We start from the raw sequence: 12,409 nt of genomic DNA, 5'->3' as shown, positions 1-12,409 counted from the left end.
TACGAGGTAAATAAATTCATCCAAAAATATTCCGCCCTTGTCTCTGTCCCTAGGATAAACTATCGGCCGAAAAAACGTTTCGAGATAACGCTTTCAGGATCAAAAAATAAATCGTTGAGGATTGGAGCGGGTGTCGAGTAATTTTTACTCAGTTGGTGGCCATACCGAGGCTAACCGAAACGTCTGACGCAACGCGACTCGCAATTCCTTTCGAGCTTGACCTTCCGAACATCCCCAATCGTACACGCGACTGTGGTGGCACGATTACGATCCTGGCAGTTCGGTGGCTGCGTATTTCGGGAACTACGAATTTCGGGACGAGGTTGTACTTCTGACAACTCGATTCGAAAAATTGTTTACCCAGGTTACGATGGTTACTTTCCACTGGGTGGTCGCACCGTGGCTCGAGAAGTTTCGAACGCGAGAAGTGCGATTGGTGATCGATGTCAGCCGATACCGAGGAAACGAAGGAAACGCAACCCCTTGTTCGTTCGTTATTCGCGGATTAATTCGTCGAGTTTTCTTTCCTTCCGACGACCGTGCTGTACATCGCAGCTTAGATTCCCATTATCGGCGAAGGAGTTCCACGCGAGAAAACATACTCGAAACGTTTAGAAAGTAAGGTTTCGCCGAGTGGCTGAACGACGACTGCGAGGGTGCTCGCGTTTCTACGTGTGCGCGAGGACGAGAGTTCAAGGGCGATCCGAGGGTAGCGAGGTTCACGTATCGAGTGATTCGAGTACAGGATACCGGGACGATACCGCGCTCACTTTCGGGTAGCGAGAGCTTTTTACATCGTAACGGAATCGAATGCAACAAGCTAGCCAAAGGGGGGAGGAAAAATTGAAACGAAAATTATACCGCCGCCTCGTATCTCGCGAACGAAACTGCAACGACCGATGCACCTTTCGGTTGCATTTATTTAACGTACGTCCCGCAGGGCACGCACGCCGCTCGAATAAAATTCGGCGCGATACGCGACTCGTGTCCCACCGTTAATACCATGTATTGTGCGCCCGTGAGCGGTTTATTCGATTATTTAAAAAAGTTTTCTCTCGCCCCGCGTACTGTAATTCACTCAATTTAGTCTCCTCGCTGGTCGAGATACACCGTGTCCGGGAAAATGCAACGCTACCGAAACGGAGAGTAATTTTACTGGGTGTACAGTTCGCGGTCGATCATCTCGTTGTTTTTGTTTTTTTTTTTTCAAAAATATTTCTTTCGCTGATCGACGATAGTGTCCGAAAAATGATGATCGAAGTTACACAAGACCAAAGGACACACCCTGTGTGTAAAAATAGAGAAAACCTTGGAACTATATTTCGCGGGTCGTACTGTGTATAAAACTCTTCGCGAAACTTCCACTTCTATCGACATTCGCTTTTTCCGTCTACACTTCACCACTTTTCAGCATCGTTCGATAATCGCGGCGAGACGTACAAGTCGTCCCGTTACACGGAGTTAGTCGACAAGATGACTCGATCTCGTTGCACAAGCCTCTCGCGAAATATTGATTTATCCGTAAAACAGGAAATGGATTCTCGAGATAGAGAGAGAGAGAGATCGCGGAATAGAAAATCGGATTTTTGGGTCGCTGCAATAAACGAATGCGAGTAATCGCAGATCCGCTCGATCTCCCTCTCCACGGAGTGCTTCGTTCCGAAACTGTCGCGAAGTTCTTAATTCGTTCTAAATTTCCCCGGTGTTCTCGATTGCACCCTTTCCAAGCCTAATAATCGCGATCGTTCTACAGTTCTCTGGTGCTCGTTGGGCAATTCCACTGTTGCTGGAATCGTTCCACGAGCAGTAAAGATTTAATCGATGCATCCTCCGGGCGAAACGACCAACTCGAGTCATCCCGGTCCGTGTCTCCTGGCCGCGCGAGCTTTTACCTCTTTAACGCCCTCGTAAAAATTTGGACGCCACCGGATCGACTTACGTTCGTCGATTCTACTAATCGTGCGTTTGTTACACGGGTGGATCACTCCGTGTTAACTTCGTGTGTAACTTGGTTGCGCGTACAAGGTAATTTTCTGGTTGAAAAACCGGATTAACCCATTTGCATCATTGCTCTGCTCAAATTGCCGCGTTCAAACATCAGCGACGTTCAACCGACGACTGACCCCTATCACCGCGAGCGGTTCATCGTATGTGCAGTAACCAGCATCAGAATTATTTATGGAGTTTATTAACAACACACTGTTTAAAACTATTAATACACAATATTATATGGCAAGATATTTTTTTATAGGCTTTTTTGTACCTTCGCATAGTAGTTCGCGTACCGCAACACTCATAGTGGCAGTTTGAAAGATTTTCACGAAAGAGTAAAACTTATTTAGAATACACCGATGTATATCGAACTAACGGAACCAAAAAGTTCTCAGAAATGGTTAAACGTACCAGTTGCAACTGGTAAAATGGGAGTCGTGGACTATTCCGCGCTCGGTGATAGTGAACAGTCGTAGATTCGCGTATTATTCCGCGCTTGGATGCAAATGGGTTAAAGAGGCTCGGTTGATTCCTTTTCATTTTCTTAACGAAATCGTTCGTTTCTCTGTTTCAGCGGACATTGCCCTGGAGGCCATAAAACAGATCAAGCAGAAGGTCGGGGAAATAGACGTGGAGTGTCTAGGCGGTGGAAAAATCGAGCACCTACCCTCCGAGAAGGTTATCAACGTCTACGGAACCTCGCAGGCGAGTCGACGAATTAATTGGTCCGAACAAACGTCTCTCGCACGAATCGTTTTCACACACGGTTGGAATATCGCTGGAGAACTCCGCCGGGATACGAGGAATAATCGTGACGCGTTGGAACGCGGTCGGGCTGTCGCTCGTCACTTAGCAAGAGTTTCGCGCGACGCGAACTTCAACTTCGGCGTTATTAAGTTTACCATTGTCGCGTGTTCCCGTGAACGTCGAGCTTACTGACGCGGGTTAACGACGCTCGTTCAACGATTCGTTGAATTTTTTCAGTACGCGCGAACGTAACGATGTTACTTCGACGAAGTTGGCGTCTCCAAAGTGGTAACGAGTAAGTCAACGCGGAATAAAATGGCGTCGGTATCATTGACAAGCGGTACTGTTTGCTGTAACGATCGGGGTGTATCCTTCAGGTCTACGTTCCTAACCGGACGTCGCGAGATATCCAAGAACTTTGGATAACGTAACTCTCTCGCGTTCGAGTGCTCGAGACGAACCCCTTGTTACCCTCGTGGAAGGAAAACTGGTTTCGGGGAAAGAGATATTCCGAAATTCACATTCCGTGGAGATATCAGTGACAATTTTACGTTATTTGCGGAAAGAGGATCCAAGGTAACGGTAATTGAAACTAGTTTTCTTAAAGTGGTACCGCATAAGGATCGAACGACAAACAGAATTGTACGTGTCGTCTAATACGTTTTACAGGGTCTGTTATACTTACGTTAATTATTAAAAGCATTACGCGATAGGTGTTATTGATCAAAGAGGGAATTTACTCTGACAAAGTAATGCAGCTCGAAGCAATCGCGGGAAAGATGTTACCAAGAGATTTGAACGATTAAAGGCCTCCCGGTGTCGAGCGACCGAGCTCGAAACTTTCAAGTTATTCACCGATTGAAGTTCGAAGACTCGAATTTAGAAAATGTGCGTACAACGAGGCCGGTTATTCGTGTTCGAACGTTGATAAAGCATCGACTCGTTATTAAATTGGACAGGAAAGTCAGGGTGGGGGTCGAAATTTGATGGAAATTAAACCGGCAGTACGAGAGGTAAAATCGGATTTAACCTGAAATTGTGTTTGCGGAGCAAACTTGGGTTCACCGATAATCATCCACGCAACGGAGAGTTCACAACTTGGAACAATTAACATTGTAAATTAATTTAATCTTTGTTCTCTAGACTCTCCACCGATTATCGAGTACAAGTCTTCCCTATAAAATTGCAAAGCTTTCCAAATTGCGGAAAATATGTCTCTATAGAAATTTCGAAACCTTTTCGAATATTGGGAAAACATTCGTTGCTCGCTATATTTACAATCGAAAGATTTTTTTAATTTATAAGCAGTGTCATTAATTTTTATGCAAGCACGAGTGTTCTACCGTCACATTTTGTATGTTTTCAGCAATTCGGGAAAGCGGACCACGAGGTAACTGCTAATATACTGAAGAAGAAATACCAAGATTACACCATCACTTTGACAACCCCGGGGTATTGAACTCGAACGAACAATCATTTTGCGCTGCCATTACCACCATTCCGAGGAAAACGCAACACAAATACCTATAATAAACTATACGACGTAATTTAATAAAACATATTACTGTATCTTCATATTGTAAGTCCTCATTATCATGTCATACTTCGATAAATAAATAACTTAATTGTAGAGCGATGTAACCGTATAATATGTAAATTTACCAATTCTCGATTCAAATATTTATTTACGCGCGAAAAATCAGTTTACGTATTGGATACGATACTTCATCCGTGCTTTAAATGTTACCTCTTGCAACGCGTACAGGACACGTTTTCCGGAAAAAGAGAGATGTGAACGGAATCTGTCGATAAGGGTGACAAGTTAAAACTGTCAGCATAAATCGATCGGTAAAATACCCGTTGCAAACGATGCACAGAGATCATTTTTCTACGTTTAACGCCTTTACCGACTTCCATGGTTAGTTAGTTCCTCGTCTTGTACGAAGAGGTCGCTTCGAAACCACTATCGCATACGAGGTCGGTATTTTTATTTCTCAAGATCTGTACTAGATCTTTTCTGTAATGCCGATTACTATCGAAATAATAAATTCTCGTCGTGTTTAATTTGAATTTCGACGCTTAATACAGGTGAAATTTTATTCCAGTTCCGATCGATAACGTCGAAACGACGGAAATGATACGGAGGCTCGTGAGCTTCTGATCTGTGCAACACGAAAAAACATTGAGTTTCATGCTATATTGTAACTCGTTTGCATTTCATCTGCGTCCGTGTGAGAGGAAAAAACGTTGCCTGCAATTGCTATTTTATATATTGTGTATTCGAAACCAATGTTATCGACTCAGAATGGCATAAGAATCCAGTGCTGCTAACAGTACGAATTAAAATGAACTGCTTTGGAAAATATACTACGTTCTATGTGATTCTAACAAGTATTCGAATGGTTCATCGTTTCTTTCTAAACATTTCTTACTCAATTTTATATTTCTTTGTGCGAAACAAAAGTTTCTCGTTTCTTTTAGGTAACACGTCGAATTTACGCACAACAGTTTGAGGTTAGAAACCTCAACATGCGCGGTACGCGATATTTTCTATTGCACAATCTTTTCATCGAAAAACCTCGATATTCAATGATCGTTGAAGAATAGTAACAAGCAATTAGAATTGCAATCGTCCTTGGGAAGAAACAATAGTAGATTACGGTTCGAACGTTTATTTTAATCTTTGTTACGTCAAAGTGATCTTATAATGTTCTCGAACGACAAACTTGCCTGTACGTCCAACGTAAAAAAAGGAATCGGTAATGCCTTTCTATAAAAGCAAATTCCTCACGAGTGAACGAGAATAGAAGCTTCGAACCAGTACATAATTTTTTTCACCATTAACGAATGTATGCCGCTCTCTGCGCGAGAATGATGTTCGAGACGTACGTTACCCACGCAACCCCTAACCCGGGAACAAATCCGCGTAAAACGAAGATAAGAAGATTTCTTCCAAATGGAAACGTTGCATTGCGAGAATTCGTTACAAATGGTCAATTTCACGCGTGAGTTGATCAAATGCAGTCAACTGCAGTGATGACGATGCCGCAGCGCGCATACGCATGTGGTCGAATTTTGACTCTGCCTGTGATGAACAAATGTACACGTACATTCGTACATACACGGGTACAGGAATGCGAAAGTGCACGGTACCAGCAGACGGATTCGAGAGACGCGCAAGTGCATAGGCGGTCGAACGCGTCGACGCGGATGTAGCCACCTACTGAGCATAGAAATGGTAGAGAGAGGCCGATAGATGAGGAGGTATCGAGGTAGCCAAAGGTGGTGGCTTGGTAGTCGACAGTCGACAGCCGGTAGTTGCGGTCAACCGAGGTGAACCGAGTACACTAAATTGCGGATAGTTGCAGTCGGGTTGCAAGAAATCGTAACGAATTGTCCACGGCAATGGAATTGCGCGAAGTGAATCGCATTTTCGACACTGCGGAAGAAACTACGGAACTTCTGCCGTCGTCCCATCGCGATAACGCGGAAGTCGAAAGTTATTTCATCGAGTACGCTATTCAGAAGGAAATGATAAATCGTAATCGATGCCCTGCCAGTCGTCGTTTACTTAGTCAAACCGCTCACTTGGCAGATTTTAATCTCGCCAATGGTAATAATCAAAAGGTGGTGTATCGCGTCCGTCCTTTGTGCCTAACCCTTTCACTTTACGCGTAACGCGAACGGTGAAATAAATGCATCGAAATTGGCGAATGTCACCGATGCATCGATGCGACGAACGTTCCCGTTTCTCGATAACTCGTTAAACGATAATCGACTTATTATTTCCCGTGATCGTTCGAAAACGAACGATTCGTTAACTGGCGTTGAGTTGCCGAAGGGAAGGAGAATCAAACGTTACGGTACGGTATCGTTTTCGGTAACGCGGTTATTCTCCGTAGACACGAGTGAATTTTCGTTTCGAGTTTTACTCGGCTTTGTCGGTTCATCGAAGTCGAATCGTACGAACCACCGAATAACGTTGTCCTTCTTTCGCGAAGTTACATCGCATTCGATTCTTCGATCAAATCGTGCCAGACGATAGTTTCACTTCGCGACATGGACAATTTCACCGAGCAATTTATACTTAAATCGTGTAAAGTGCATCCTGCGCGCCGTGCGACAAGCAGAGATTACACGCTGGTGCTATCATTTCGCGCGTCCGGATCAACGGGATTGACGATTCGAAAAAAGATAGAAAGAAAATAAAAAATTGTTAAACCAACGATGTTTGCTTTCTTTTCATTTTAGGATTCGCCATGCGTTGGTATCAGTATGATACACACTTCGAACGCGAATTGGCCTCCTTCTAGAAAGAGAGAAGAGGCGAAAGCATTGGAAAATCTTCGAAAAAGAGTGGAACAATCGAAATTGTATAAAGCGAATCGAATTTCAGATACCTGCGGATCGACCTCTGCTTCATTGCTCACGAATAACGATCGAGCCGAGCGGCTCGATAATCGGCCGAAACTCTTAAAAAAGGTGAGAGAACGAAACCATGGACGATGATCTAGGGTCCGCGATGCGTAGGGACGATGTTCGAGGACGAAACGCGAGAGCCTAGATGTTTAGATGCTTGTTATCGAAACGGCACGTTTTTACTGGCCCTGCTCTCTTTTTTGTACCGATACCACGTAGATCCTGAGTAACAGACCGATGAGTATCGCACATGACAGTAATGATTTGGAGACCGACTGGCGAGACAGCGAATTTATTACGGAATGTTTGTGCTGGCACAATGTGTATCGACAGAGGCACAACGCGCCGCCGTTAACGATGTCCCCGCAGGTGAGAATACCGACGTTCTGGGAAATCCACGAGAAATCTTTTTTCTGTTTATCGTATGAAAGTAAAGAAGAACACGGAGATGTCTGAAAGGTTGAAAGAAAAAGCTCGTGCACGTGTGTATAGCGCGTGACACAAATTGTATAGCGATCTATTCGAGAAGCGCGCGAATAAGGTATTGCACGGATACAACCCGCTGGCTGGAAACCCGTAACTGTATTTTTCCCTGCTGAAAAAGCTGTTTGTTGACTACAGGACCGTACTCGATGGATCTGGGTTAGGTACACATTTATTTTTTTTTTTTGCCAAGAAACTTTTTTGTACACATTTCGCGGAACAAATTTTCCTTGAAAACATTATACGTATATATGGTAACGCTGTGGGGCGATAGTTGCCCACGTGTCCACCTTGAGGCGTCCCGGCACTCGTGACAATCCAAAATGAATCGCAACAAACAAGCCAGGCCGACCGTGAACTGTTGACATCTTACGCTCAAAGGCATTGCCGTTTTCGTTTCCTGCAGCTTTCACGAGATCGCTATACTCGCGTCCCACGCACTGTATCTATCGTTACGACGTACATAGCACCTATACTCGATAACTGCAGAGAATGCCATTGGATGAAATTTCGAAAATGATTTGGACGAAAGTTTTCGGAAAAATTGTTATTTCCCTGTTGATCGGGACTTTGCGTCGCGTAAACTAACGAATAACAGCATTACCATCGCGGAGAAGCTTTTTATCTCGTTTAGAGGCATTCTTTGTACAGAAATCCTTGCGGTGCTGTATACAATGTAAGCGCATAGTACATGTACAGTGTGTACACCAAACCACACGATACGTAGGTGTCGTCCGTTTAACCGATCCTCGTCTGTTTTTGCAGTTATGCGCGTATGCGCAAACGTGGGCCAATCACTTGGCGCATACGAACACGTTCTACTACAGAAACGATCGAGAAGTGGGGCAGAATCTTTACTGTCGGCCAGGCGGTGCGGTTCCTACCGACGTAACTGGACAGGACGTCGCCTCGTATTGGTACTCGGCGGTGAAACAGTACGACTTTTTAAAAGAACCGGATATTCTTCATGCCAACGTGAACGCAGGTACTCGATGCAGTACGTTTATTCGTTGAGAGCTACGTTTACACACCGGGTCGATCTCGTTCAGGACGAATCGTTCGTGTCCCCTCTACGTTGTACAGTACGCGTCGGTACCGAGCAATCTGGTGCAAACGAATTCGGTACGCATCGTGGACGATAATGGTTTTTTATAGTGTATTTATTTTCATCGCAGGTCACTTCACGCAATTAATTTGGGCGAGCAGTCGTTACTTTGGTGTTGGAAAAGCACGCAGCAGAAGCGGAAAAATCATCGTGGTAGCCAATTATCGACCGGTGGGCAATATATCCGGACAATTTCAGAACAACGTGTTACCACCGTTACCGGAGAACGTGAATATGGCTTTATCGCCACCGCTCCAGTCATCGGCAAAAATCTTTCGGGAACATTACGTTGCATCCGATTCACCGCCACCGGCGTCATCATCCGCGCCGCTTTCGGATACCGCGTCGACGGACAGCGATCATTCATCGATCGGTTCAGCGCAATAATACAGACGACCGAATTGCCTCTTCTGCGTTTGCACGCGCGGATGGGACGGACGTTGATCGATTTTGATATCTACCGTCTTCCTCGCGTCCAGCTCACCATTTTTTCACCCCCGAAAAACGTCCTCCCATTCCCTTCTCTCTAATCCCCCCGTCTTTCATCGAGCGTGAGTACTTTAATCGAGAATACGTAAAGTCCGACGAATTTGGATGCGGGAAAAAAAAAAAAAATAACACACGGACCGAACCTACCGATGGATCGAATTTTCGACGGGTACCAAAGAACTGAGAGAAAGAAATACGCTTACAAAGTATACATAAATACATATACGTAAATATAACTATAAACGAATGAATAAGTGTGTATATAATCGTTGCTCCATATAAATAAATACATACATACGTATACATATATGTATATGTATGTATATGTATGTATGTATTTATTTACACGTTTATTCGAGCGATACGAGAACGAGGGAAGGGAAAAGAGAGAAAACCTTGAAAATCTCGGTTCAAAACTCGCGTGCAAATTTCGTAGAACAGGCATACTTTTCGTGAGTCCCAATACTTTTTTATCCGTTACAGTTTTTTTTACACTTGTTGTAAAACGAGCTGTGCGAAATGTTTGAAATTTTTGCGCGAGTTGCGCGATCGACGAGCGAAAATATCTCGTTTGCGATGGGAGATCGAAAGACCGAACCAGTGTCAATGGGAATGTAGACAGCGTCGTGTAATTTCTGCTTGAACGCAGACCTTCGCTCAGATTTGCAAAATCTGACCCAATTGGACCCGCAATTGTTCTCAAGGCTAATCTTTCGATCTCCCGTCCAATCGTGCAACTTGCGCGAGCAGCAAAGAGTAAATAAACAGACTCCCGCGACAGTAGCGAACTGCGCGTCGAAGAAAGTACAAACTGCATGCAGTACTAACTAGTCGAGTTTCATGTATCGCTGCATACACGCGAGTTAATACATCTCTCGTGGCTAAAATGCTAAATTCAGGTATCGATCTTTACCCGTTACAGTAATAGTATGTATGCATGTATGAATAAATGAATAAATGAACGAATGTATGTACGTATCGCTGTGTGTGTGGATATGTATGTATGAATACATCTATGTGTATGTATGAGTGTGTGTATTGTGTATGTATGAGTGTGTGTATGCCTGTATGTACGAAGAGAAAAAACCGATATTCCATTGCTCTGAAAATTCCTAATACTTTTATACGCTTTCGCGTTTTTGGAGCTTTCATTTACGAATACATATGGCGTGTTTGAAAAATCGTCACTGCGCCTGAAGATAAACTGTTGCTGTTTCGGGCAAAGGTCAACTAATATTTTCGTTCACGGAATCAGGCTGTTGCTTTGAAACCTCGAATAGAACGGACGCTGGAAAGAGGTCAACAAATATTTTTCGTACAATCCAGCCGTTTGATCCGATGTTTCAAAGTAAAGAAAATTACACGTTATTGATTTTGTGCCTTTTTCTTTTAAGCGCGATCCAACGGTACAGCGTGACAAAGAAAATAACGATCCGTTGTATACAACTTGAATTACTTGCTTATTCTTTGCCGATACTATGCTAACGATCGACAACCAATACAGGTTCTCCAAGTTTGTTAAGGGGATACGATTTTCGAAGTACTTCTACTCTTTCCACGTCCGATGTGAAACATTTACCACGTTTTGCGCTTAAATAGTCGTATAAAAAGTACGTTAAAAACCGCTCAAAATTTGATACAACTTACCGCGAGAACGATTCGTTTCCTTGCTTGCGTAGTTCGAAATTAACACCGATAAGGATGCTATTATTTGTCGCGCTTCTACGATAGAAACTAATATGTCGGACTCTCGTTCCTTCGTGATGAGATCTGTACGATTACGATCGAATTCGGCGATATGCGATCTTGCGAGATGGGTCAAAGATAGACTTTAAAAAAGCTTTTAATCGAACGGCTTAACGAGTATACTAACAACGAGTGCAATCAAACGAAAATAAGTAAAGAGGTCGCTAGGTCGGATCTAGCGTCTTCCGATCGTTGTATCATTAAATATACTGCCAGTAATCGGATTTTGGTAAGCGGGCACTCGTCCGTCGGTCAGAGATTCTCTAAGGGCTCCTTGTTGTTGATTGCGTTGTTCTTTTATATCTAATTATATACATGTATGTTACTGCGAGTCTCCTGAACCCTGGGACGACTCAAAGATTGCGAAGAAGCTTGAATGGAATGTTAAAAAGTGTTAAATTTATCGTTCGTATAAGGATAAATTCGGATAGTCGATGACAAGCGATACGGAGAAAAGGAGACGTTATCGGTGTACATATGTGTGCACATATGTATCCAACTTGCGCGAAACTTTTTCATTTCACAATCGGGTAGAGGCAGGTAGAGCGTGTAGAAGAAAATAAATTTTTATCGAACAACACGAGGCGCGTATCGTTTGACCGATGATGACGATGTTCGGCGGCGACGATGACCTCTAAATGGAAAGCAAATATTTTCTACGTTTTTCTTGTAATTAAATATATTGGCGAAAGGTATAACATTTATGGATCGAGACGAAAGAAATTCGTACGCACGTGAACAGAGAATACTATTTGTTATTTATCGTACGCGATAAACGATATTGTTAACTCGAGGATTGCTCGGCGGAATTGTGTGAATATAGCGTAAGGGTAGCCGTGCCCTTACAACAGTGTTATCGCGTTATCGTTTCAACGCGAAATGCATTTGTTATACGAGTATAATTTGTTATCTATCGATGTAGTTCCATAAACACAATGTTACTGCTGCGATCGAAAATCGTTCGAATTTAGGCCGATCGCTTCCTTGTATGCGCGTATGCATGTATGTATGCATGTGTGCGTGTATGTATGTATGAATCGATGTACGGATGATGTATATATAATAGATGGATGGATGGATGGATGTATGTATGCCTGGTTGTACACATATGCACGCGCGTGTGGTGTGTGTACTTCAGCTACAAGAAGCAAACGCAATACTCTGCATATACGAGTAAAGCTGACGAAAGAAAGAAATCGTGCTTTAAAAATTATGACGATAACGGCGAAGCCATCCAAAGTATGTACCGCATTGTTTTCCTCAAAATCGTTTACGTAGTAAGCACGAAGTTGCCAAAGTAGCGATATCATTTGGCCTTACGTCACTGAGCTCTTTAGCTGAGCGAACAATCAAAACAGCAGCACGTGTCGCTTATACGAACGAGTTGAACTTACGATTAAACGTAAATCTTGAGCTATTTGAGCGTCG

At 43.5% G+C, this 12,409-nt stretch overlaps 2 protein-coding genes across 3 annotated transcripts in view; both read left to right on the top strand.

Annotated features, from left to right (window-relative positions):
• LOC143143548 (sex-regulated protein janus-A) overlaps nt 1-4,375 on the top strand; it is a 74,421-nt gene extending 70,046 nt beyond the window's left edge. Inside the window, exons 3-4 of the mRNA XM_076304920.1 lie at nt 2,567-2,697; nt 4,106-4,375. Of these exons, the coding sequence (XP_076161035.1) occupies nt 2,567-2,697; nt 4,106-4,198 (224 nt within the window). The 3' untranslated portion in view covers nt 4,199-4,375. The remainder of the gene's footprint in view (nt 1-2,566; nt 2,698-4,105) is intronic.
• An 870-nt stretch (nt 4,376-5,245) lies between these two features.
• LOC143143546 (uncharacterized) lies at nt 5,246-9,266 on the top strand. Of its 2 annotated transcripts, XM_076304917.1 has the most exons (5): nt 5,246-6,366; nt 6,991-7,221; nt 7,378-7,527; nt 8,407-8,626; nt 8,817-9,266. In XM_076304917.1, exons 1-5 carry the CDS (start codon nt 6,145-6,147, stop codon nt 9,131-9,133), a joined length of 1,140 nt encoding a protein of 379 aa, XP_076161032.1. In that variant the 5' UTR covers nt 5,246-6,144; the 3' UTR covers nt 9,134-9,266. The 2 variants fall into 2 exon arrangements, with proteins under 2 accessions (XP_076161032.1, XP_076161033.1); XM_076304918.1 differs by lacking the exon at nt 7,378-7,527 and having other exon boundaries at nt 5,248-6,366.
• The last annotated feature ends 3,143 nt before the right edge of the window (nt 9,267-12,409 follow it).

Source organism: Ptiloglossa arizonensis, chromosome 2 (assembly GCF_051014685.1).
Source record: "Ptiloglossa arizonensis isolate GNS036 chromosome 2, iyPtiAriz1_principal, whole genome shotgun sequence".
NCBI classification, from domain to species: domain Eukaryota; kingdom Metazoa; phylum Arthropoda; class Insecta; order Hymenoptera; family Colletidae; genus Ptiloglossa; species Ptiloglossa arizonensis.
This window is presented reverse-complemented; position numbering and strand designations above follow the sequence as displayed.